We start from the raw sequence: 24,627 nt of genomic DNA on the forward strand, positions 1-24,627 counted from the left end.
TATCATTATTATTTTTTTTCACCTTTTTTAAAGTCAAAGACGCTCTAGGAAGGGCTCCTTTGTGGGATCCAATTGCCCTTCGTGGAGTCCGTAGACATTAAACTAAGTGAGAACAAAAAACGAAAGAAAATTATGATGAAGGAAGGGATTGCAATCGGCTTTTCAGAATTAAAAAGGGCGTGGCGTTTGTATGCATTGAAAGCAGATAAAACTTCAAATTTGAAACGAGGTTTTCTCCTGCTCTTTTTGGCTCTTCGAAATTTGAATGTTTCCATGTTAGTAATTAATGCTGGTAGCTAGCTAGATTTCGAGGGTCCATCTTCCCCCACCTCTGCTTTTCTTTTATGCAAAAGCTTTACCCCCTCTCACTCTGCGTCTGCACCTCCTTTTCTCATAATTTCCGAACCAGGCTTTACTTTCAAAACTCTCTCCTTTATTCGGGTTTGCTCTTCTTTCTCCATTTTCTGGTGCCATGTCTCCTCGCTGCCCTTGGTTTTTTTAAGTTCCACCCAGGAGAGCCAACGGTAGTCATTGCGGTGAATGACAGATGATAAATGCAACCACTCTGGTTGCATGCTCGATTTTTGTTGGGCGTTTTGCCAACTTCTAAGACTCCGGGCAAATCACGTATTCACAATACGTATATGACTTTATTTATTTCCTTGCAGACTAAAATCCACATGGCTGCAAAACAAGCTTTGTGCTTTGAAGCTTGAGCTTGATTTGCAGCAAAATCTTAATTTGAAACACTCTAATCCAATTTGTTTAACAAATAAACTTAAATTCAGTACCCTTCCTTTTCCTTCCCTGATGTGAGCAGGCAAACTCTTTAAATATTTTTGCTTACTGCAGTTGATCTTCCAAAGAATAGTTATTGAAATTTTGTATTTCATGATCAGGCTCAGGCAACATCACTGCCTCTTGATTAAAAAACCAGAAAAAACAAAAAAAGGCAAATAGGTATGTATGAAATCCAGTATCATTATCGAGAAAATAAAATCTTAACCTTAATACAAACAAAAATGCTGGTCATGTAATTTGATTAAAATATAGAACTAATGATGCTTCTATACTTTTCTCTATGACCTACGTTATTCTTCTCTACATTTTTTTTTAATATTTAGCTAACAATTTAAAATGGATGCTAGCTCCTTTGCAATAAAAAATGCAAAATCCCACGTTGTAATCTCAAGAACCAATCATGGTTATAAGGTTATTTGATCTAAAGAAATCTTCCTTATTTTCCTTTTGTATGGTTTAATATTGGCAATTAACGCTTCAAAAGAAAGTACTGTCGTACCATACTGTATAATGCACAGTTATTGCTACACTTTCATTTAATATTACAATACCAATATTAATAACTTAATATTATTAATTTCTAAATTTAAAAATAAAAGTATTTTCGTGGGTAAATATTAAATAGTCCATCTTAATAATACCCGATAACAGACTGAATAAACAGTTGGGGGGAACAGTTTGGATCTGAGGGGTAGAACAGTAATTTAAAAACTCCCGCACTATTACACGACACACCCCATTGGCGCATTTAAACACCGTCACGAGGCGCACGTAGAAGTGAAGTAACAACTTATGTTTCAAAAGGGTAGTTTAGTAAATCCGACACCAACCTCCTCCCCCCACCGCTTTTATCCAAAATAAAGTCACGTCCCCTGGTCCACACTAAAACTCAAAAAAAAGAAAAAAAGAAAAAAACTCTCATTCATTGCTCACAGTCTTTCTGGTAACTTACAGTTTCAACGCTCAAAGAAGGAAAACATTTTCTTAGCAACCAAACATAGGATAAGCAAAGAAACAAGAGTTCAAGGGAGAAGTGGGCATGTTAAAGATTGAATCTTCTTGAGGTTTTTGGTATTGGGTTTTTGTTTTTTACGAAATGGCTAGTGGTGGTGGGAATTATAGGAATGGAACTCATAGGAGCTCTCTCAAAGGAACAACAACAACATCAATAGATAGGCCACTGTCCGTGAACTCCAACCCTTCGAAGCCTGCGCTCAAAACCAAGTCTTTGTCTTCGGTTGGTGCCTCATCTGGGCTAAGGAAGAGTAGCCCTGGGTCACTTGGAGCGGCCAAAGATGATGCTGGAGGTTAGTTTTGGGGTTTCCTTTGGGATCATCAAGATGATACATTTTCTTGGTTTTGTTGTTTGTTTGCGTTTTCTTGTAAAGGTTGTTTCTTGTTGAGTGTTTCTGTTTTCAGAGTGTCGGATGTCTGAATTTTCACTTAAGGTTGATGGATAGCTTTTTTGGATTGTCGATGATTACAACATACATTATGTGATTTCGCATTTTGTAAGTGGTTTTTCGTGTGTTTTTGGAAGGCCAAATATGTGATTATCTTAGCTTTTAGAAGGGATAGCAGAGAATTTATTAAGTTCTTTCCAATGAAAGCAATTTAAACTCTTGTTAAATAGTAATCACTCTTTTTATGGTTTGATAAGTTTTTAAGTATTCCAGGTTGAATTGGTCATAAAGAGTGTTTCGGTCATTCAAATGTGGGATCGGATTATTTATTGATGTCCTCGTTTTACTAACAAAAGAAAACCTCCTAAAATGTGTTTTTCGTGGAATGGCAGCCTGTATATTTAGTTTCTTTGGTAACGCAACGTTGCAATTATATGGCTTTAGGGAGAATGGTTTACATCAGACCGCTAAAGCAGATACTTTGGGGGTGAAACTGGGCATTGGTTGGGGGCCACAAATAAGCAGGCGCCTCAAACTAGCAGGATTCAGTGTGGCTTTACTCAACATTCACTTTGAAAATAGGATTTCTTTTTGTTTTTTTTTTTTCTGATTGTAAGTATGTTAAAAATATTGAAAGTTTATCTAGTATAAATTTTGTTTATCTTTTATATATCTTTCAGTGCCCTTATTTAGGCCTGCCTAATGTTAGATTCTTAGAAAGTTCAGTCTTTGGGAAGAAGAAGGGATTGGACTAAAGATTGTAACTTGTCTGGTATTGAGCTCTTCTCGACAAGTATGATCAGTATGCTATTCTTTTGAATGTGCTTATTTTTTAATTTGACATTTCTATGTTTCACTTCAGTTCCTGGAAGAGTTCGAGTGGCTGTAAGACTGCGTCCACGTAATGCAGAAGAGTCGGTGGCAGATGCTGATTTTGCTGATTGTGTAGAACTTCAACCTGAGGTATTTGATGCAACTTTATCAGTTAGATGTGTGGGTTAATTATGTTCTCAGTTACTAGTTTTTTTTTTTCTTGAATGGCTTTCTCTGCTCTCTGTTGTCTGTTTGATATTGAAGTAGCACACTGATTGAGGAAAAGTTAAGGTATGGACATCTCAGTTTTATTTTGCCTGGATATGACATCTTGATGGATGCATCAACCTTAAAGTGAGTTTATTCAAATGAGAAGGGAGACAAAGAGTAAAGGTTGACTAATATCACTTCATTTGAATATGTCAAGAAGGATTTAGTTTCTAACCACCTTAAAAATGAGAAAGCTGGTGGGCTTTTGGTTGTACATGTTGCAGCTGACCTAACTAGTTTTCAAATTACTTAAATTTAGCTCTCATCCAGTTTCTGCAAGTGATTTTCTTATTTTGTTCCTTACAAAGGCACTAATGCTTTCTTCATTTATTTCAGCTTAAAAGGTTAAAGCTTCGGAAAAATAATTGGGACACAGATACCTATGCATTTGATGAAGTGCTCACAGAGTTTGCGTCACAAAAGCGTGTGTATGAAGTTGTTGCAAAGCCAGTTGTGGAGGTTTGTCTACATGACATATTCACTTCTACCACAATTTGATAGAAATTCACTTGCATTTAGTTTTTTTGCCTTGCAACAGCAAAGGTAGTGCGTTTAAATATTTCATCTAGCAAGATATTTGGTTTTTATTGTGCTAAATAAAAATTATTTTCAGATGTTTACTGACTGTACCCATTTTCCTGCAATGGGCTGAAAGAAGTAGTTTCAGGCTATCATTGTTCCCAAGTCAATTGTTTTGTGCTCATTTAAATAACTGGAGCATTTGGTCATAGCTCATGAAGGATCTCTACCTTTATTTTTTTGAACTTGTTTTGGATGCGTGGTTCATTTAACAAGATCTTTGTGCAAATTGTGTTTATAGAGTGTTTTGGACGGTTACAACGGGACAGTCATGGCTTATGGTCAGACTGGTACTGGCAAAACATATACTCTTGGACGACTTGGAGAGGAAGATGCAGCTGATCGTGGAATAATGGTCCGTGCTATGGAGGATATTTTAGCAGATGTTTCACCAGAAAGTGATTCTGTTTCTGTATCCTATTTGCAGGTTGTTGCATCATACTACTGATCATGGTGTTTGATTTCTGATATTGTCATAGTTTTTATGAATTGTGCTACAACAATTTTTACTGGCTAATCAGTCTTAAGCTTATTTTCTCTTAGAAACTTTTTTATCATTTTCTCCAAAGTTATAACCTTTATAATGTGCCTGATAGTTTCGTTCATTGAAAATTTGTGCAGCTCTACATGGAGTCATTACAGGATCTTCTTGATCCTACTAATGACAACATTTCCATTGTGGAAGACCCTAAATCTGGAGATGTTTCACTACCTGGGGCTACCATAGTAGAAATAAGAGATCAGCAGAGTTTCTTGGAATTACTACAGTTAGGAGAAGCTCACCGCTATGCTGCAAACACAAAATTGAATACTGAATCTTCTCGTAGTCATGCTATTTTGATGGTGAATCAATTGAATTAAGTTATTCTTGTTCTAATGGATTTGTTGACTATCCTGATTGCTTTGAATTTATCCTATAATGCAATTAATTCATCTCTTGTGCTTTAGGTACATGTCAAGAGGTCTGTAAAAGGAAGAGAACCTGCTCATTCAAGTGAAAATGGTAACAGTAATAACATGGCTAAATCTCTTAGGCCTCCACTTGTTCGAAAGGGCAAGTTAGTTGTTGTAGATCTTGCTGGTTCAGAGCGAATTGATAAGTCAGGTGGTGAAATAGGAAGCGCAAAGCTCCCTCCCCTCAGTTTAACTGTTTAATTCATGATGGTCCTACTATCTACCTTTTAACTTGTGTAAAGCATCTTCTCTTATTTTTCCTGCATGCTGATCTTTGTTTCTTTGCTGTTACGTTGCAGGGAGTGAAGGCCACACCCTCGAAGAAGCCAAATCTATCAATCTTTCTCTGAGTGCACTGGGGAAGTGCATTAATGCACTGGCAGAGAATAGTGCTCACGTTCCAGTTCGTGATTCAAAGCTTACTAGGTTGCTTCGAGATTCATTTGGAGGTATATTGGATGGAATAACTTTTGTCTTATGTGTGATTGCTATTTTACTAAGTTATTTATCTACAAATCTCACTAATGTACTTGTAGAATGTTTTGACATAGAGCTATATCTAGTAATTATACAATATTGTTTCGAAGACTATGGCACCTTAAGTCCCATTTGAACAATGAAAGACTAGCTTCTTCCACATTGCAAGTTGTTTTGGCTGACGTTTTGATTTTTTTAACAGGCACAGCAAGAACATCATTGGTTATAACTATAGGTCCATCCCCACGTCATCGCGGAGAAACGGCTAGTACTATAATGTTTGGACAGAGGGTGGGTTACAACACAACTTCCTTTTTTTTTTAATTTAACTAATTCATCTTATTTTATGGTTTTAAGATGCATCTGCAGACTAGTTGGTGGGATTGTCATTTTTTCAATTCTATTATTTTCTAGTAACATATAAATGGAATCAAATTTTGACCTAGAGTGTAAGTGGTTTATTTATAATGCCATTTGATTGCTCAACATATGCACTTTATTTTTGCCTTTTATAGGCTATGAAAGTTGAGAATATGTTGAAGCTCAAGGAAGAATTTGATTACAAAAGTTTGGCCAGAAGGCTAGACATACAATTAGACAAACTCATTATGGAGCATGAAAGGAAGCAGAAAGCATTTGAAGATGAGATTGAAAGAATTACCACAGATGCGCAAGTTCGAATTACTGAGGCTGAAAGAAATTATGCAGATGCAATGGAGGTATAGTTTTTTACCAGTGTAGGAGTTGACTGGAATGTTGGCTTCTTTTTTATGTCTTTTGGGCTGTTGTGCCCATGCATGTATGTGTGTGAAGTTAATGAGTGCGTGTCTGTTTGCGTGAGAGAGAGAGAGGTATCTTTCTTCTCAAAATTCTTTGTACTTTATACATAATCCAAAATTTAACTGGAAAGAATTGTCAGCTGCACCGTTATGCAAAACACTATAAAGTTTATCACTGTCATAATTTTGCCAGTTTTTCTACCTGAAACAAGGGTATATTATCATTGTAATTGCTGCATGGTTTCTAATAACATGAATTTATTAAATGTGTAACACTTGATCTTGTACGTGATTATAAAAAGATTGGTTTTCTTAATTATCATATGCTTCTTAAGTTCAGTGCAAGGATAGGATGGTATGAAACGAAATGAAGGGGTTTGTGTTGGGTGGAAGGAACTAAGTGACCAATTAGCTTGTTGAACTTTTTGATGATAGATCATGTTTTTGTCCTGTGCCTGAAGTTAACCATTTACTTGAATGCACACTGAATTCAATCTCTTCTTCTTGCAGAAGGAAAGATTGAAGTATCAGAAGGACTATATGGAATCAATAAAGAAGCTTGAGGAGAAATGGATGATGAATCAGCAAAAGCAGGGTGGTGAAAGAAAGGTGGAAATATAATCCTGCATAGAACTATCTCGTTATATGATATTGATTGCTCATACAAAGCAAAATTTAATTGAGCGGGCATATTTTCTGTCTTTTGCTTCGTTCCCTTTGTTAATGTTTTCTCTAGTTTTTGTCACTTAAAGCTAATTTGAAACTTGCTTAGCATGTCTGTGCCTCTATTTGTCCTACACAGGAGCAGATGGTATCCACTGCTGAGGAAGTTGCTGAGGTAAAACGGTTACTTAGTAAAGAAACTTCATTAAGGAAGGCTGCTGAAGAGGAAGTCAATAATCTTAAAAGTCAACTAGCTCAATTGAAAATGTCAGAGGTATATGTGTATCTCTATTTCATTTCATCTTTACCTCTGCTTTTCTGCTACTTTGGCATATAGACTGCTGTCCCACACTGCCATGCTTTTAATGTCTAGGCATCTGCCAATTCTGAGATCTTGAAACTGCAAAAGATGCTGGAAGATGAGGCATATCAAAAGGAGAAACTTGAAGGGGAAATATCAATGCTGCAAAGTCAGTTATTGCAGCTAAGTTTTGAAGCCGACGAGGTATGATATCAATGGAGACTACAAGTTTGTGAGTTGTTGCATTGTCCATTTATGTAACTGATCCTGTGATGCAATACTTCCTAACTTCTTCACTTTTGCTGTATTGTATCTCATCTTTTATTCACTGATTAAATTCCTCTCAGGAGGAAATCTTATATATAAAGTAGGTGGTAAATGTTAAAATTTTCAAACTTTGTCCATGTCCATTGTAATTAAACTGCAAATTAAACATTTGTGTTTTTTATGAGATTAAATGGACTTCCAACAACCTGAGAATTGGAAGTTATCTGGTAGGCAAGGCTTGTCTTGATATGTTCCGCCACCTGATGGTCAATTGCTTTAATTGTACATCTTAAATTTTAACTGGGCATGCATTTTTGTTATAGACCAGAAGAAGGCTTGACAGAGGCGGGCCTGGGAAAGTCCCTGGTGGTCTAGATTCTCTCATTGCTCAAGTTAGGCCACAGCTAAAAGATTCAGGAAATGGAGAGAAGGCCTCGATAGCAAAACTCTTTGAACAAGGTAGTAGTAATTCCTGAACTGATTTTTATCAAAAAAAAGCTATACTAAAATAATAAAGAACTATCTATTTATAGTCTACCTTTTTGCTTTCTCTTATAGTGGGATTGCAGAAGATCTTATCATTGCTTGAAGCAGAAGATGCTGATGTGCGGATTCATGCTGTGAAAGTGGTAGCAAATTTAGCTGCTGAGGGTATCTTTTCTGCCTGTCTGCTCCTTGTTTACTTTTTTGTTGTAGCAATACTTCGCTCTAAATTTGACGTGATTAAAATAGAGCACTGCCTTTTTAAGTAGTTGCACATCTTATGGTTTTTCTCATTCTTGCAGTTTCATATAATTCTTAGAAACCAATTTTAGAAGGACTGAAATTGTTAATTCTAGATAATTGAGGAGTTTTGCCTGGATGTATCTGCTATTTCCTCCATCACTTCTACCCAGATAATAATTGGTTTGATAGTGCTGTTTCTTATTAGATATGTCAATGACAGTGTAAACTTGACCTCCATTGTGCAGAAACAAATCAGCAGAAGATTGTAGAAGCTGGAGGCCTAACGTCCTTGCTGAGGCTGCTTGGAAGCTCTGAGGATGAGACTGTCCATAGAGTGGCAGCTGGTGCAATTGCCAATCTTGCAATGAATGGTAAAATGTAAATTGCAACATGATGCTACTTTCTATGAAGTCTTTTTACTTTCAATTGATGTTACTTTTATATGTTACTCCTTCTATGTTGTCAGAAACCAACCAGGAACTAATAATGTCTCAAGGGGGCATTAGCTTGTTATCAATGACTGCAGCTAATGCTGAGGATCCTCAAACACTTAGAATGGTTGCTGGGGCCATCGCCAATCTGTGTGGCAATGGTAAATTGCTTGACCTCTTTGACTTTTATCTGCAGCAATCTCCTAATTTACTTGCGTGGTTAAGTTTATGGGAAGTTTCTGCATGTTGGCTCAACAACTATTTATTTCCATAACTTCAATCAGTAATGTGTTTATGCAATCAGAGATTTAAAACTTCTAATAGTGAAAACGTGAAATGTTAAGTTTGTCTTATTAGTTTCATCTGAGGTTGTTACCATGGAGCTCTTTACTATGCATGTGCAATTTATTTAGGAGTCAAAATGATACATTCATGTGAAAGAACTTAGAGTAGTGTAGGGCTCGATATGATTGTTAAAGATTCATTAAGTCGATCAGTTTGTTTACCTCTTCAATTGAGTACTTCTCTATTACTTTCTCCAGATAAGTTGCAGAATAAGCTAAGAGGTGAAGGTGGTATTAAGGCTTTGTTAGGCATGGTCAAATGTGGACATCCAGATGTTCTTGCTCAAGTTGCTCGTGGAATAGCAAACTTTGCTAAATGCGAGTCAAGAGCATCAACTCAAGGTACAGTTTCTTGGAGGATGACTTGAAGTCTTCTGATCTCATAGCTTGTCATGTAGTAATTTTGAACTTGTTGATGCCTTGTTAACAAAGTTTATGATGCATGCTCAGAAGAATATATATGGTTTCTTTGTCTTCGGAGGTAATTTGGTTCTCAAATGGTACAGGAAGTAAAACTGGAAGGTCTCTTCTGATTGAGGATGGAGCACTTCCATGGATTGTACAGAATGCTAACAATGATGCCTCGCCAATCAGGCGCCATATTGAGCTTGCACTCTGCCACTTAGCACAGCATGGTCAGTTTGTTTTTTCTTTTGAAACTTTCGTATGGTTTCTCTCTTTGAAAATCTTTCTAATGAGGCTCCAATCCAATTCACTACACTGCAGAAGTGAATGCTAAAGACATGATAAGCGGAGGTGCCTTGTGGGAACTGGTCCGCATCTTGCGAGAGTGTTCACGGGAAGACATAAGAACTCTTGCACATCGGACACTTACTTCTAGCCCGACCTTCTTAGCTGAATTGAGGCAGCTACGAATAGAATTTTAATGAAATTATGGAAAACTTGAAGTGTACTTGAGGTGCAGAAACCGATTCAGCTTAAACTAATTAAGACTAGAGGATTGATACTCCGCACATTTAAACAAGCAGGAGTGCCTACAGCTGTGCTCCTGTTAAAGTTTTGCCATGAAATAGAGTGCGCTTGGCTTCATAGTCAAAATATGTTGTTGATTACACACGGAACCTCTGATTTATTAATCAAATTGTTGTCTTGTGATCCCATGTGTAATTATCTGAGGCCTTCCTGTGTAGTTTGCTAATTATAGTAAACAAATGATTTGTATATGAAAATGAATAGTGAGGGTAACTAACATCCAGTTGTTCTTGTATATAAATAACTTCTCATTATTTATTCTGGAAGGTTGGATTTGTTGTGGAAAGCTTTTTTGTTTGTTCTCGCAGAAACCCCTGGATGCTAACATATATATATATGTCAATTCAGTAATCTTTTTTCTTAGGTGCTGGCTAATTCCATTGTTCCAAAATTGGTGATGTATACATCCACCTCTTTGTATAAGGGATTAAAGGGTTCAATATCCATGTGATGATCACTACTATTTTTTTGTTTATTCCTCTTTCTTTAACCCAAATTTCATTGTTCAACATTTAGGCCTTTTCCGTTATCCTGCTTTCCTGATTCCTCTCATCAACAGCCTGTTATTCTTATTCCCATCCATATATATTATATTAATACATGGATAAAGCAAATCTTAGTTGAGTTTGTTGTATGATAATATTGAGAAAGAAAGGGTCCTATGTTGGAGATTGATCTGTATAATTAGAATTCTCTCTCTATTTTTCTGTTTCTTCATTCATTCTTATGCCAATGCTAGCTGTTGCTGTGTAAACTGTTGAGTGTCATTTCTTTAAGTTCTTTTCAATTGTAAAAGGGTAAATAATAATAATAATAATAATAATGAAAGGAGTTCTTTTCGAAGTACATTCCGACAGAAAAATCTCAAATAATAAGTAGACGTGTAATTGAAGAAGCTTCATATTCTTCTTCATCTTCATTGGAGAAAAGCAGAATTTTGTAGCTCGTTTATTACCATGGACTAAACTTATGGTTTTCTTCGTAGAGATTATATGGAAGAAGGAAGGGGTCAAGAAAGATCATTTTCAAAGCAATTCTGAATCACATACATTACTACAAAAATAGTTGTTGAAAGATTTGGAAAAGGAACAAGGTTCTGAATTACGTACATCTTGTTCAAGATTTTCTTAACATATATAGGTGAAATAATGGGTGCAAAGACTAATTGAGTTGCCTCTTTTAAGTTAATTAAACATAATTAATCATCCAAAGAAATAATTTAATGTTATTTTATGCTACATTTTTATGAGTAAATTTCTTCAACTAGTGGATATCATATGACTAGTTGTTTTCTTCAAATACCAAGTTCTGTGAGTTGGAATACCTACCCTCCCTTCCATGCCTTAAATTTCTAGTTTTGTAACCTCATATTGTGAAACAAATGTGAGGAAACGTAGAAATCAAACTAATTCAAAACCTCTCTGACAATTTGACACAGAACCAGCTAATGATCATATTAGCAAAAGAATTGGAATAGACAAAAAGAAATGAAAATAAAAGGGCCATACCCCAAAGTAACTGATGTATCGAATTTTATTTTTGGTACCGATGTTGATCCATTTCTCATACTAATTTCGTTAAGAAGAGATTAGTTATGAGCTTAGGGTGTAGTTGACAAGGTTTTCTAGATTTATTAACGTGGGTTAAGAGCCCACGTTTTAACTGTCAAATCATGAGTTAATCAACAAAGAAGAAAGAGCAGAAGGGAGTGGAAGGGGGGTGGGGATTAACAGAAAAAGGAAAGGAAAAGCTGCTATTCAAGAATTCAATGAAGAAATAGTAGAAGAATGAATGGATAAGTCTTAAAAAGCTGAGCTTTGAAGGGAAAAAAAGCAGCCAGCTGTGAGTTTTAAGATGGAGAGTTGCAGTGCAGAGAATCTGAACTGGATTTTGGCTTGAATCTTGAACAGCTGCCCAATCCCCAGTTCTCTGAATCCGGAAGACAGATAGAAAGAGAGATAGAGAGAGAGAAAGAGGCTAAATTTAGAGTCAACTTTGTTTTGGTCGCTGCCCTTTTATGCACGTGTTTTGTGGTTTTGCCTCGAAAAGGGAATTGTTCAGAGCAGTGCACGTGTAAACCAGTACCCAAATATTTTCATGTCTCCATATCTAAAACAAAAAAAAAAAAAAACCCTAAGACTCTCTCTCAGAACAAATACCTGGAAACTATAATGCCCATACCTCTTTGCCTGCTTCTCGTAAATAGTTTGCCACCCCACTGAAACCGCCCCAACAGCCAGATTTAATTGAACCCTTTCCCTTGACCTTGTCTTCTTGTTTACATAATAACAACAAAAATGAAACAATTGTATAATATATACTTGGTTTCTAACTGTCTTCCTAGAAGAAATGTTAAGAAGGAAAAAGGAATAATTTTGTGTTTATATAGGAAGAATATTGAATTAGGGGGTCTTCCTTTGCCGAAGGAGAATTGTGTGCATAAATATATGGGTAAGTAATCAATTCTGATAGCACATAACAAAATGAAAATGGCTAATGGCAGCTTGTTCCAATGGGTGAAAGATTATGAGAGAATTTCTTGGAGCTGCAACAAGAGAAATATAGTGAAAAGAAGTGCAAGTCCTAAGCTTCTTTCCCTTTCTTCTTGTTAATCTTCTTCCATTGAAACATACTGGAGACATTTATTCTCACAAAATCAAATGCACCAAGAATCCATGAATTTACAGTCATTCAATCAACATGCTTGCATACGACCTACTCATCAAGTTCAAAAGAAGGAAAAAAACTAACAGTGAAAGAAACAAAACCTGAAATGCTGCTCAACAAACCCAAATTTCCTAGCTACAAAGTTTTTTGTGATCCTCTTGCTATAGCTGAAGTTGAAGCTGAAAACTGAATTAACCAAACAGTAGTATCATTCAGTATTGGAAACTGTTAGCTAGAATGGAGGGCGACCAGTAGCCCAAAAAGCCTCAGTTGGTAATTGAATTGAATTGAGAAGGTTAGGTGGTAGTCCGTGAAAAAGAGGCGCGTTTGACTCAGCCAATACTTGTTGTTGCTGCTGCTGCTGCTGTTGCCCTCCAACTGCACCCGGTGACCCAATTGCACCCCCTTGCATTGGTAGCTGCTCGTCTTCTTCCAGCGGAAGCCGCTCATATGCGGCGTTACTAAAAGAAGCTGCCATAATCACAACCGGGCCTGAACAGATAAGTGTCCCGACAACACTGCCACCTACCACCTGGCCTTGTCCACCAGCCAAATATATGGTTAACCCCGTAGCTGCAGGCGGTGCTGGTGGAGGCAAGAATGATCCTGCCAAGGATAATATCTCGAATCGGCCGTGTAAGGTCACAATTGCACCAGCCGAGGCTGGTTGCCTAAGGGTTACGTTTGTGACGGTCCCAGTTCCACTCATTATGCAAACGCCTCTCTGGCGTCTTCTAGCAAACGTAGCGACGCTTTCAACAATGTCACATCCATCTCCTATTTCCATAACATGAGTGCGTAAAGCGTTGGCACTGTCCCGGGTGATGATGATTGGTGGCTTAGGCTTGTTCTTGGATCCAGCAGGCCTGCCTCGTGGTCTTCTAGTGATCTCTCCTTCACCGGAGCCCGGAATACTGAGCTCGTTGCCTTCATTATTGTTGGCGCTGCTGCTGTTGTTGATGTTGTTGCTGTGGTCGCGATCCCGTTTCCTTAGGCCACTGCTGCTGCCACTTTGTTCATCTTCTGAATTTTGGTGATGGAATTGATGTTCTTGCTGTTGCTGCTGCTGATGGTGAAGATTGAAATCTCTTATATTAAATGGAGGAGGAAGAGAAAGACCATGTGATGCAACTGGATCCATGCTTTTTTCCTTTATATATATATATTTTTTTCCTGCCTTGTTTACAATCTCGAAGCTCACTTCCTCACATATACGAACAGGAACCCCCAGGTAGTGATATAAACACAAAGAAATAATGAAAGCAGGCACAAAGGAAGCTTGTACTGCTACTAAAAGAATTTAAAGGAGGATAGTGGAAGCGAAAAAAGAGGCCATAAACATATAATAACAAGACTCTTTCTTTTCTTTGCTTTCTGGCTTGTTTCTTTAACTTGTTTAATGAACTAGCAGGCGCAGCACATCCCTAAACCAGAACCCAGAAACTGACTTGATCTTTGGTTCCACCAAAAGAATTATCAGCTGAATTCGCCATCTTTGACCTTCTCTAAGAACTCTTTCGTGAATCTTTTTTCTTTGATATGAAAGTTTTGGGATAAAGAAAAGAAAGAAGGGGGAGAGGTTTGGTGTGGGTTTTCTCTCATACAGTGGGCTCAGAGAGGATGGGGGGAGGGTGGCTTAGGGTTGGATATTGAGAGAAAAATAGATCGGAGATTGGGGTTTGGTTTCGCAAAGTCTGCGTGCTGATGGGCGGTGGATGAGGTCCCCACTTCTCCTCTTTCTCCCTCTCTTAATTTGTCTACTCCAGCGATCCACGTTCTCTCTCTCTCTCTCTTTCTGTATGTTAAAGACTATTTGATTATTTTAAGTTACCTTAACCCTATTGCACAGCCCTCAAGCCCTTATCTCCAAAGAAATTCAACCTCCCTCTTTTAACTCTCGTGAACCCGAACTTCTCCTTTTTATTGTTCCTCCATCCCAAGTATCAAAGCTTGAAGCATATCCAAGCTTTCAGGCTTCTGCTGAGTTCTACAGTTTATCACATGCAAATTTTTCCAATGTTGTATATGGCTGAATCTATCAATGATTCTGGAACATATGCAGAAGAAGCACTAGTCTGCATTGGGCAATCGTTGATTAAATGTACTATACGAATATATCATTTAATTTGCAGCAATCTACTTGAACGATGTGATCCTCGCTCTGTGAACTGTGAAAACTGTAGCTGAGAGACAGCTGATAATTAGGGGCCATTCCCTCTAGATGTCTTATCTCATCATTTCGCTCCAAAAAAAAATAACGGAGTAAAAAGCTTGAAGACAGTAAAAATATTTGAATATTTGATTTATTAATTTATTTATAATTTTTTATTAAAAAAATAAATTTCTAAGTTTTTTTAATTAAAAAAAAGCTTAAAAATGTAAAAACACCACCAAAAATAGGTTAAAACCCTTATCAATTAATGCTAAATAATTTCACATAAATTTAGTTTGTTAATATAAGAATCAACCTGCATGAAAGGAGAAATAAATTAATTTGTTTATAGTAGTTTTTAACTTTATAAGTTTCTTATTTAATTGAATGATTTAAATCAAATATGTCAATTTAAAGCTATACCATACAAGATAGTTATCTTATATTATATAAATTTCACTCATTGCTCTCGATTTAAGATAAAGAAAGAAAAAATTAATCAAATACTTTCATCGTATAAATAACTTAACACTTATTTGAATTATACCTTAAGAAAAAAAAATTAACGAAACTTTGATCCAAAATCATCAACATGAGCTAATAAGTCAGGTTGCATTATTTGCTTCTCTTGTTTTTATTAGAACAAACCTGCAAAACTGTAGGAGTTACACAGTATTATTCGGGGGATTTGGATGCAAAAAAGATAAAAATACAGCTAGCAGAATTAAATTGGAGCAGAAAGAGAGACGTTTTGCTTCAGTTTTTTCATGACCCCCCACTTGTGCATCCAGCTTCTTCTGCAAAATTCCATCTTTTATCTCTCTCTCTCTCTCAATATACTAACGTTAATAGGGTCCACATCCATTATAAACTCACCACGTGTCTCTTTCCCCTCTCTTTGAGGGTCCATTCTTTTGTGAGTCATACTTACGTTTCCTGCATTACCCTATTGACTATTAATTAATTAATATGATTAGGGTTTTATATTAGATATGTGGATATGATAATGATGCACACAAGGAGAAAATGAGTTAACTTATTATGCCTTGATTAACCTTAATATATCTAGTTATAAGATTTAATTAATAATTCGGATAAATGAAAATTTTAAAACCTAAACAATTAATTATACTCCAAGTCCAAGTCATAAGAAAAACAAAGAGAATCTACACATTTAATTAAACACAAGTGCACCATATAATTTCTTATTCAAAAAGTTGAATCGAACACAAATTTTGGTAAAAATTTTCAAGAAATTAATTGATTGTAATTCTCTAAATTGAAGTTCCAAAAAGAAGGTAGTTCCCTCAAACAAAGCGATCAGGGAAGCAAGCATGCCGTGGCTCGAGGGAACAGAGGTTAAATACTAGTGGTATTTAAGCTATGTTTAGCGGGAGGTCTCTCCAAACAAGGCTAGTGATGAAAAGGGGAAAATACCATACCTTTAGACGTTCAGTATGCTAATTATATAATTAACCTCATTCCTTCAATAATTAACATTTCTTTTTTTGGAACAAAGTGTATCCACTGTCCCCTCACTGTTATTAGTTAATAAGTTCACTATATCCTTATTGTTACTACCCAATGTAACAGATTGAAAGTAATAATAGTAACTGTACCTAATTTAAGAATTAATTTAAACTAATAAGTAAATGCTCAAAGAACAAAGTCTGATTAATATCTACCTCTAAGAGGATCAAGATTAGAAAAAAAGAATTACACATTCAATCACATGCAAATTATATGGAGCAAGAAACTCAGCAGATAATAATATTAAAAATGCTATCATCGCTGGCTAGAACCCATGTTCAATCTTGTCGCATTCATCCTATGTTTATCGAGAAAGAAAGAGGGAGGTGAGACTAATAACAGACTAGAATCCTATAAGATTTAGTTAATACATATGGAAATGTTACTCACCCCATCCGAGACGTTTTTGCAAAACTTCCATTATTAAATTTTATTTGAATGAACGGTTGTGATTGTAATGACTACATTATTTTAAATGTTATTGTAAGTATGTGAATCGGACTTGTAGGATATATATATATATATGTAGAGAGAGAGAGAGAGAGAGGTTTGACCGCATAATCCAGAGTGTTGGGGGCATGAGAGAGTAAGAAAAGACGCGTGGGAGGCGCTGACAGACAGAAGGTGAAGGCAAAGGCATTGCATTGCACGAGCAAAGCCGGGAGAAAGAGAGGCTGCTAAATGCTAATGCTAGTGCTAACAGCTGAAATGAAGAAGCTCCCAAGCCCTACTTTCCATCATCTTCCCACTTCTCGCGAGGGGACGCAAACCCATGTATTAAAAGATGCTCTTTGTCGGGGCTTTCTCTCTTTCCTCACGGACATAGACGGACGGGTCCACTTTCATTCCCCCCCTTACTACTTGCAAAGTCTTAGACTAGATCCTCTCTCTCTCTCTCTCTCTCTCTCTCTACATACAGCCTATAGAGTCTACCACCCTACACCTCCCAAACTTCAAACTCCTTTTTTGGGTCTTATCCCCATCAGTATGCGAGAAAACTAGCTCCATGGAAATGGGATTGTAGCAGAGTTGATAGGAACCCATTATTATTGATTTAATTCCTTGCCTTTCCTGAAAGTCTAAAGAGTGTAAGTCCGTAGTAGCTTTTACACTGCTTAAATATAAACTCATGGATTAAATAAATATCGAATTATTGTCAAACTTTTTGGGTTAACATGTAATTACCCAAAATAAGGATCGATCTTTGAGATATTTAAGGTTTGGAGCTGAATTAGCAAATGAAAATTTGATACCATAAATAAAGAATTTCTCAACCTTAAGGAATCCAAGCAGAATTTTCATCTTAAATTACTTGAAACATAGGACTCACAAAAGCTCTTCTTTTTATTATCATCATGATCATGTTATGATAGTATTTATTTCTTGGTTCCTTTTGAGATGACACCAAAACAAGGGTTTGATTGGTTTTTTTTTTTTTCACTTCTCTCTCATTTTACTAATTATTTCAATTTCTTAAAGTTGTTGTTGGCTCTTGGCTTATCAAAGATTCTCGGTGTGAATTTCTAACCCACATTAAGCCCTGTAGTTGATGTCTTATCAATTTTATATTCCCTGATATCTCAAAAGTTTGATAATAGAAAATTGTCATTGTAGGATGGATTAGGTTGAAAGTTAATCATTTCAAGCAAAGCACAGTTAAACTAGATCCCCCCACCATATGTAGAACCTTGTACATTCCCATTTCGAGGCTTTACTAAAGTTGACTGCCCTTAAAACATATAGTTCTATATCCATCAACTAGTAATTTAATTAGAGATAACTAATTAAGTAATCAATCTTGACTTCAATTAATTTGATAATTAGCTATACATAGCTATGGCAAGAATAATGAGGCCATGATTTAACCGTCTTATATGGACAATGATGCATGTATATACTAATTAAGATAAAAAGATTTGATATAATTAACTCAATTATATTAGTTGGAAAAAGAGAATTAGCCGCCAGGGCTGATAAGTTTAAATTGTAGAGTTGAGATGCAAGTTGAAAAGAGCATAAACCTAGTATTATTATTTTTTATTTATGCTAACAAATTTCAGGATGTTTTATGATATGAAAGAAAACCAATTTGTGAATTTGCAACTTGATTATGCCGGTCTCCTTTGCTGCTAACCACTTCTTTGTCATGGTTGGTAGAAATAGATTAAGTATGAAATGCCTTGATCCGCCAAGAAAAGGAAAGAAAAGAATATGAATTTAATAGTACAATATTTTTTTTCTCCAGAAGACTTTGCAACAAATTCCACATTAGTATTCTATGTTCCCTCTTTTATTTTTATTGTTTTCCATTCATTTAAAATATAGCTACCTATATGTGTGGAAAGGTTCAGGGAACCCAATCTTTAATGGTAGACAAATTCATTTAGGAAGTTGGCCAAAGGAGCTCCCCAATAAAGAAAGAAGAAACCCTTTTTTTCTTTTGTGATGGGCAGAGATGTACGATGATTAATTAGACTACTAAGCGTGAATTTAGGAGTGAGCGTGTTGAGAGAATTAAGCTAAATAGTTAAACACTTTTGGACATATGTCATTACCTGGCCTTACTTAGAGACAATTTTAATATACAAGTATATATGTCATGGAGACAGCAAATTGGCTTATTCTGAATTATTTTCAATTTCCCTTCTGTCTTCTTGATTAGCACTGGCCGGCTTCATTGGAATTTATATAATTTGTTCTTAGAAAAGAAACAAACCGAGAAACAAAGCCATGCTTAGGGTCAGTCAACGCTGCACCCACCAGGTTGCCATTATTATTATTATTATTTTTAATTCAATTTGTCGTGGTGTTTAGAACTTAATCTGATGGTTGTTATTCTTCTGTGTATATAAATACGTTGAAAGATAAGTACCAAGTTTTTAGTCTCAAAGAACATCCTGAATGATATATTGAGATTCTTGGTGAAATTTTTCTAGTATGAAGACTTTTAATTTGAATGTTTCACATAATTAAAAATGGATTAATAATGTTTATGGATATGGATTAATTTGTCGGCTTGCAATTAGTACAAATTAAGAGAAGCCATTGTCTCAAAGTTGCTGAGGCAACGTTCAGTTCACGGGCTCATCAAACAAATATATATATATATAAATGGTATCTGTCTTTTTGCCTGAATTAAAGGGTCTATGGTGATGTTTGTTAATTTGTCAGTCAGCCTTGGATTGAATTTGGTGTACGCTATTAATATTTTGTAGCTTGGAAATTCTCAATTTGATTTTACAAGCATGATGCCATACTATACTAAGGTCACAAGGAATTACCTTATTGCTATCTTCTTCTCTTTTTATATGATGAAATTACGTTAATTAATATATTAACAAGTTGACACACGACATAAAAATATAAACGAATCAAGTTCGAATTCCACTTTTTTCGAAACGAAATATAAAAAATATACAGGCAAATCTCATGCTTGCCTTACTGTTACCCTAAAACGAAAAAGGAAAACAAAGAACCCAATTTGAAAGCAAAATGAAGGAAACAAAACCCTCTGATCACTCAAAGGCATGAGTCTCGTTGACATGGGAAGTTGGGGTCTTCAAGATAGGCATGCAGAGAAATCTTCTTACCTACAGAGAGAAGTTGTGCAAGTTGTTGATGAAACGAGATAAAAATGCTTAGAAACTATCACAACTTTGAATGCTAGTGACTCAAACTATATTTTAATCAAGTCCATTCCATTAAACAAATCAATCAATCACCATCTTATTATTTTATAATTAAAAAAAATAAAAAGCTTATCTCTGTATTTGAAACCAATTAAAGTCCATGGAGGGCTAAGAAAGTTAAAGAAAAGATAGGAACAAGATTAAGAAATAAATTAAAGACCATGTGAAAGGCACCCATTGCCTCGAATCTGGCATATTGTTGCCATGTTTCTGCTTTTCTTACAGGTCCATCCATCTCTTACCAGTTCAAGGCTGTTGCATCCCCAGCTGCATCTTCTCCAGGGAGACCAACACAAAGCTTTCACATGTTGGGGTGGGGGTGGTTTAATTAATTGATTCAAAGGTCAATAGAGTATTGGACTTTGGATTAGACACTAAGCAAACGACAAATCAAGGCGCCCACGTGATCGTTGGCAATCGATGTGGAATCTTGTTTATCATAAAACTTAAATCATATCATCAGCTTCATTTTCTTAATCAAGATGCTAATTATAATTTAAACATATTACCGTTCAACAGAATTTGTTGTACAGAAGTCGATTGTTTCACACGAAAATTTCCTTGATGTTGAGTTCTTCATGTATGAACTTGACTAGCTTATTGCTGACCACCCATCTTGGAATCCTTCTAAAGTCACTGGCATGGTAGAATTGTTGAAGGAAATCCTAAAAGTATTTTCCCAATCAAGAAGCAAATTAATTAGGACGAAATTAGGACCTAAAAATCCCAGAATTCAGTTATAATTAAAAGTTTGACAACCGTCAACGTGCAGCGTAAAGAGCAGCGTAAAGCACTATAGTAGTATGCAATTTAGCTTGGAAAAAGAGCTTTCTAAATGTTTTTAAAGTACAGAAACTTAGAGTAATTAAAGAAAGACATATAGCTGAAAGATTGCTTCAGTAATCAGTACTATATTGACTTAAAACTTGTAAAAAGAAATTATATTCATGATTGTACGGAAAAATCTAAATATTGAACGACAAAATTGATGACTTTGAGACGATATGCACCATAACTTAGTTTTTTTTTTTTTGGTTTTTTTAAATTTGTTAGTTTATTATTTTTGAAAATATAAATGATCCAATAGACAAGCTTAAAAGATCATAGACCCTAAAGGAAATAGTAGTAATATTTTAACTAGGAAGCAGTCTACAGCAAAAAATGAGATATTAATGAGAATCTATATGTAGATAATATTTTATATATATGTATATTGGTGTCACAAAATTTGGGATACGTTTTTTGCAGTAAGCTTTCCTTTCTCCATGGAGTTCCTATATGGAGCAAAATTCATGAGCTGGCTCAGGAAATTGTTGACTGTTTGTGATTAAGTGGACCAACATTGAGCCTGACCCAATTAATCAGTCCAAATTTCGAGACCAGGCCAAGGCCCATGTGATATATTCTTTTTTTTTCTTCTTTTAGAAAATAACTCTTAAAGATTTTTCAGTTTTTGAGATAATTGTCATTACCATCACCATCATTACATGGTGTCGAGCTTTTCTTTACAATTATTTGGCTATGAAGAATGCTCAATCTATAATTAAAAGACATTAAAGCGCAGAGACAGTAGTGATTCCGTGACCTTTTTGGGAACTTGGTGCATGCTAAGGACCATGTCAATGTTCGAACCAATCGAATCAAAGCATAATCAATTGGCACCGGTTTGTGCAATTATCAAATATTTTAGTGGGGGACTGGAAAATGAGAGGCCTTGAATGCAACAAAATAGCTTTATTTTGCGTGCTTCGTCTTTTACTTTCTTTTCAAGGTCTTTTTTAGCTTGACTCAATTGGAAAGTTAGTGATCGACTCTCTTGTCACCATGCACCCATCATTTATGGACTGCGACAAAGTTTAGAGGTACAACTCTGATCCCACTACCTAATACTATAAGAACTTCATGATTGGAACCAGTTGCAAACTTCTCCATCTTTGGTTATTTGATTTTTTTTAATAATAAAAATATGGATAAATATGTTTGTTATGATGAAATTTCAAACCAATGTTAGCATGCTCAACTCAGTCTGAATGATTAATGACAGAAGCATTTCGTTTCTTAGATGTTTTTGAGGATTTGTCCACCCTAGTTGATGCATTTGCAAGTTGAAACTCTTGGTATCTTGTTCTCTATTCTCAAGCAGTGTATGCTGTCGTCATGAGTTTGAACTCTTCAAAATTTATGAGTCCATCTCCATCTTTGTCAACTCCTTTGATCATGAGGAAGCATTCAATGAGACTGCACTTATCATAACCAAGACCAGCCAGTATATTCTGCAGCTCCTTGGCTGATATGAATCCATTTTTTTCAGAATCAAATTTGGCAAATGCATCCATCAACTCATCTTCTTTGTCACTGAATTGGACTGTATTGACTCCAACAGCATCCATGAATTCCTCAAAGTCGATGTATCCATCACCATTTCGATCCAATTCCCTCACCATTGCATCAGCTTCCTTCTTTGCTGCAGACTTTTTCTGCCCCAAAGACAATAGCAGTTCACTGAGCTCAAGCGATGATATTTTTCCATCTCCGTTTGTGTCAATGAGCTTGAACACTTGCTTCAGCTGACTAGAAACTTCCATGGAAGCAAATGAAGATGAGCTGCAATCAAAACCAGCAAGTAAAACCTTGGGGTCTCTTTTCTTGTATTCCTTTTCATTGCTCAAGACTTTGAGCTTTGGCAAAAATTTTCTAACTTGCTTGCTTAAAATGGTAAGGCAAGACATTGTAAAACTAACAGAGTATGTATAAAGAATAGAGGATAGTAATGGCCTAATGGGGCTAATGGCAGATATGTTATGGGGAGTTGATCAAGGAGGTCATGGTAGTTATAGTAAGAACTCCATGGTGGAAAAACCAATTGTCTGCACCAAAAGAAAGCTGCAATGGTGGATACTCTGAATGTGAATTTAACTTATGGTGGAAAAGCATGTTCCATGGTTCTTCTGACCTTGATGATAAATTAATAGCGTGCAACAGTTGTTTTGATTTCTTGGTTTGATATCCTCTTCATGCCCCTCTATTACATAAGTGAATAATGTATTTGAAAAGTCCAGGGAGCATCCTCGTTTTTTCCGTGGTTGTGTCTGATAGCTTATTAGAACACTAGTCAAGGAGGAAGATGAGGCAATTATCGGAGATTTCTTCTGTTCATTCTGATTATTAAGAGATATAATATCTTAGAAAGTAATGGTGGATTGGACTGATCTTTTGGCCCGTGGCTGTGTGGCTCGCACATAACTCATAATCTTCAAAGCTTAATTATTATAGGTACCATATAATTGCATTCAGAACTTATCTGCTGGACCTAAGATAGCGATGATGCTTAATTAGATGAAGAAAACAAAAGGAGTTGGAAGATGAGGTGGCTCTCCAGCCAGAAAATGCTCAATCATTGTCGACCATGCATCTTGATCAGTTAAGGCCTTCCCTTGATGAAAACACAGTGTTATAATCCTATCAATCATTTCAAGAATTCATCTTAAGACATAATAAATTGACTGTTTTTGACCCTTTTCCTCTCCAGTTTACTTGCAGCACGCAGAGTAATAATTACTGCCGTGGTGCATGGTATTGCATTGAACAGGAGAACTTCTGCACATTTTTCTTCTGAATTAGCAAATAAGTGCACAAGGTTTGGCCTAAGCCATTACTGGTTTGGATGTGGCTTCCAATCTTCTTTAATTTCCTTTGATTTTGACCTGTTTTTGAGGGCATTCTCTTTACAACTATATAAAAGAATATGGCTGATTTTTCTATTGTTGTCTGAGTGAAGGGAAAGTTTTAAATACATCCTCACCAAAAAATTAAGTCTTGAAATTGAAAGGACTAAGCAATATAGATTCACCTTTATTCAAACCGACAACATGGTTTCTTTGGAGAAAGAAAAGTAAGGATGCAGACTGAAAAGTTAAATTTTCTTTACAGCCAAAGCTTCCTGCTTGTGAATTGTATACAATCAACAATAGAGGACTAATGATAGTCCATAATTTGTTAGATAAAGCTATTCTGCCGTCCAACCTAACCTTATCACTGAATGCAACTTCTACATCAAACAAAAGAGTAGTGCCTGTTCTATCTTTTCTTTTCGATATCAGAAAGTGAAAATGAAGAAAAAACCAGGTGCCTTCTTCCTCTCAGGAAAAGATAAGATAGAACCCTTTTTATTTATTTATTTTGTGATGCGGTGCATGGTTCTTTGAGATCCATTAAGATATAGTTAACTGGCTTGTTTATCCCTCTCAGGCCTGTGAACTAGGGCTATTACGTAAGCAGTTTTTAATAAAGCATTTCTCTCCACTATTCTTCCTTTGAAGTAGCACTACTCACATTCCTTCTTGCTATGATTCACTGCTTTCGGTTTTCACAGCACATTCGTTCCTAAGAAAGTTGCAAACAGAATATTATTGATTCCGTTGAACAGATACTAATTCCTCCCTTTAAACATATAATTCCTCGTTTAAAAGACTATATAGCCTTTTTTTTGTTCTTATCTGCTAATCCTTCAGTTTTTATCACTTGCATAAAGTATTCAGTCTAGAATCTAATCGATCTCCATCCCACACAAGTAACTAATTTTATTCACACCAACATAAGTAGATGCGCACTAGAGCTAGCTTGATTCTTCAAGCTCATATTCTCGTGCCTAACTGCACCAGTCGTGGGCTATGTGTCACGGGTCTGAGGTCACATCTCTCTCTCTATCTCTCTCAGAAATGGTACATGCAGATGTAATCAATCATGGAGAGGCAGAGACATGGGAAACGTGCGGCAATCAACGAGAGT

General features: G+C 36.0%; 2 protein-coding genes and 1 pseudogene across 2 annotated transcripts; 1 reads left to right on the plus strand and 2 right to left on the minus strand.

The window, feature by feature from the left end:
* Positions 1-1,699: 1,699 nt before the first annotated feature.
* ARK3 (armadillo repeat kinesin 3) lies at positions 1,700-10,087 on the plus strand. The gene is made up of 19 exons (XM_021429416.1): positions 1,700-2,108; positions 3,067-3,167; positions 3,624-3,746; positions 4,108-4,293; positions 4,488-4,709; positions 4,815-4,971; positions 5,120-5,269; positions 5,500-5,588; positions 5,813-6,016; positions 6,587-6,685; positions 6,879-7,013; positions 7,113-7,244; positions 7,631-7,766; positions 7,866-7,958; positions 8,279-8,404; positions 8,500-8,625; positions 9,007-9,150; positions 9,315-9,443; positions 9,535-10,087. The coding sequence occupies exons 1-19, from the start codon at positions 1,898-1,900 to the stop codon at positions 9,693-9,695; spliced, it is 2,724 nt and encodes a 907-aa protein (XP_021285091.1). The 5' UTR covers positions 1,700-1,897; the 3' UTR covers positions 9,696-10,087.
* Positions 10,088-12,700: 2,613 nt separating this feature from the next.
* On the minus strand, positions 12,701-13,609 carry LOC110417537 (Putative AT-hook DNA-binding family protein). Its single transcript, XM_021429924.1, has one exon. The coding sequence runs from the start codon at positions 13,607-13,609 to the stop codon at positions 12,701-12,703; it is 909 nt and encodes a 302-aa protein (XP_021285599.1).
* An 8,250-nt stretch (positions 13,610-21,859) lies between these two features.
* LOC110422828 (uncharacterized) lies at positions 21,860-22,975 on the minus strand (annotated as a pseudogene).
* Positions 22,976-24,627: the final 1,652 nt, after the last annotated feature.

Source organism: Theobroma umbraticum, unplaced genomic scaffold (assembly GCF_002168275.2).
Source record: "Theobroma umbraticum cultivar Fairchild unplaced genomic scaffold, ASM216827v3 scaffold_30.0, whole genome shotgun sequence".
Classification (NCBI taxonomy): domain Eukaryota; kingdom Viridiplantae; phylum Streptophyta; class Magnoliopsida; order Malvales; family Malvaceae; genus Theobroma; species Theobroma umbraticum.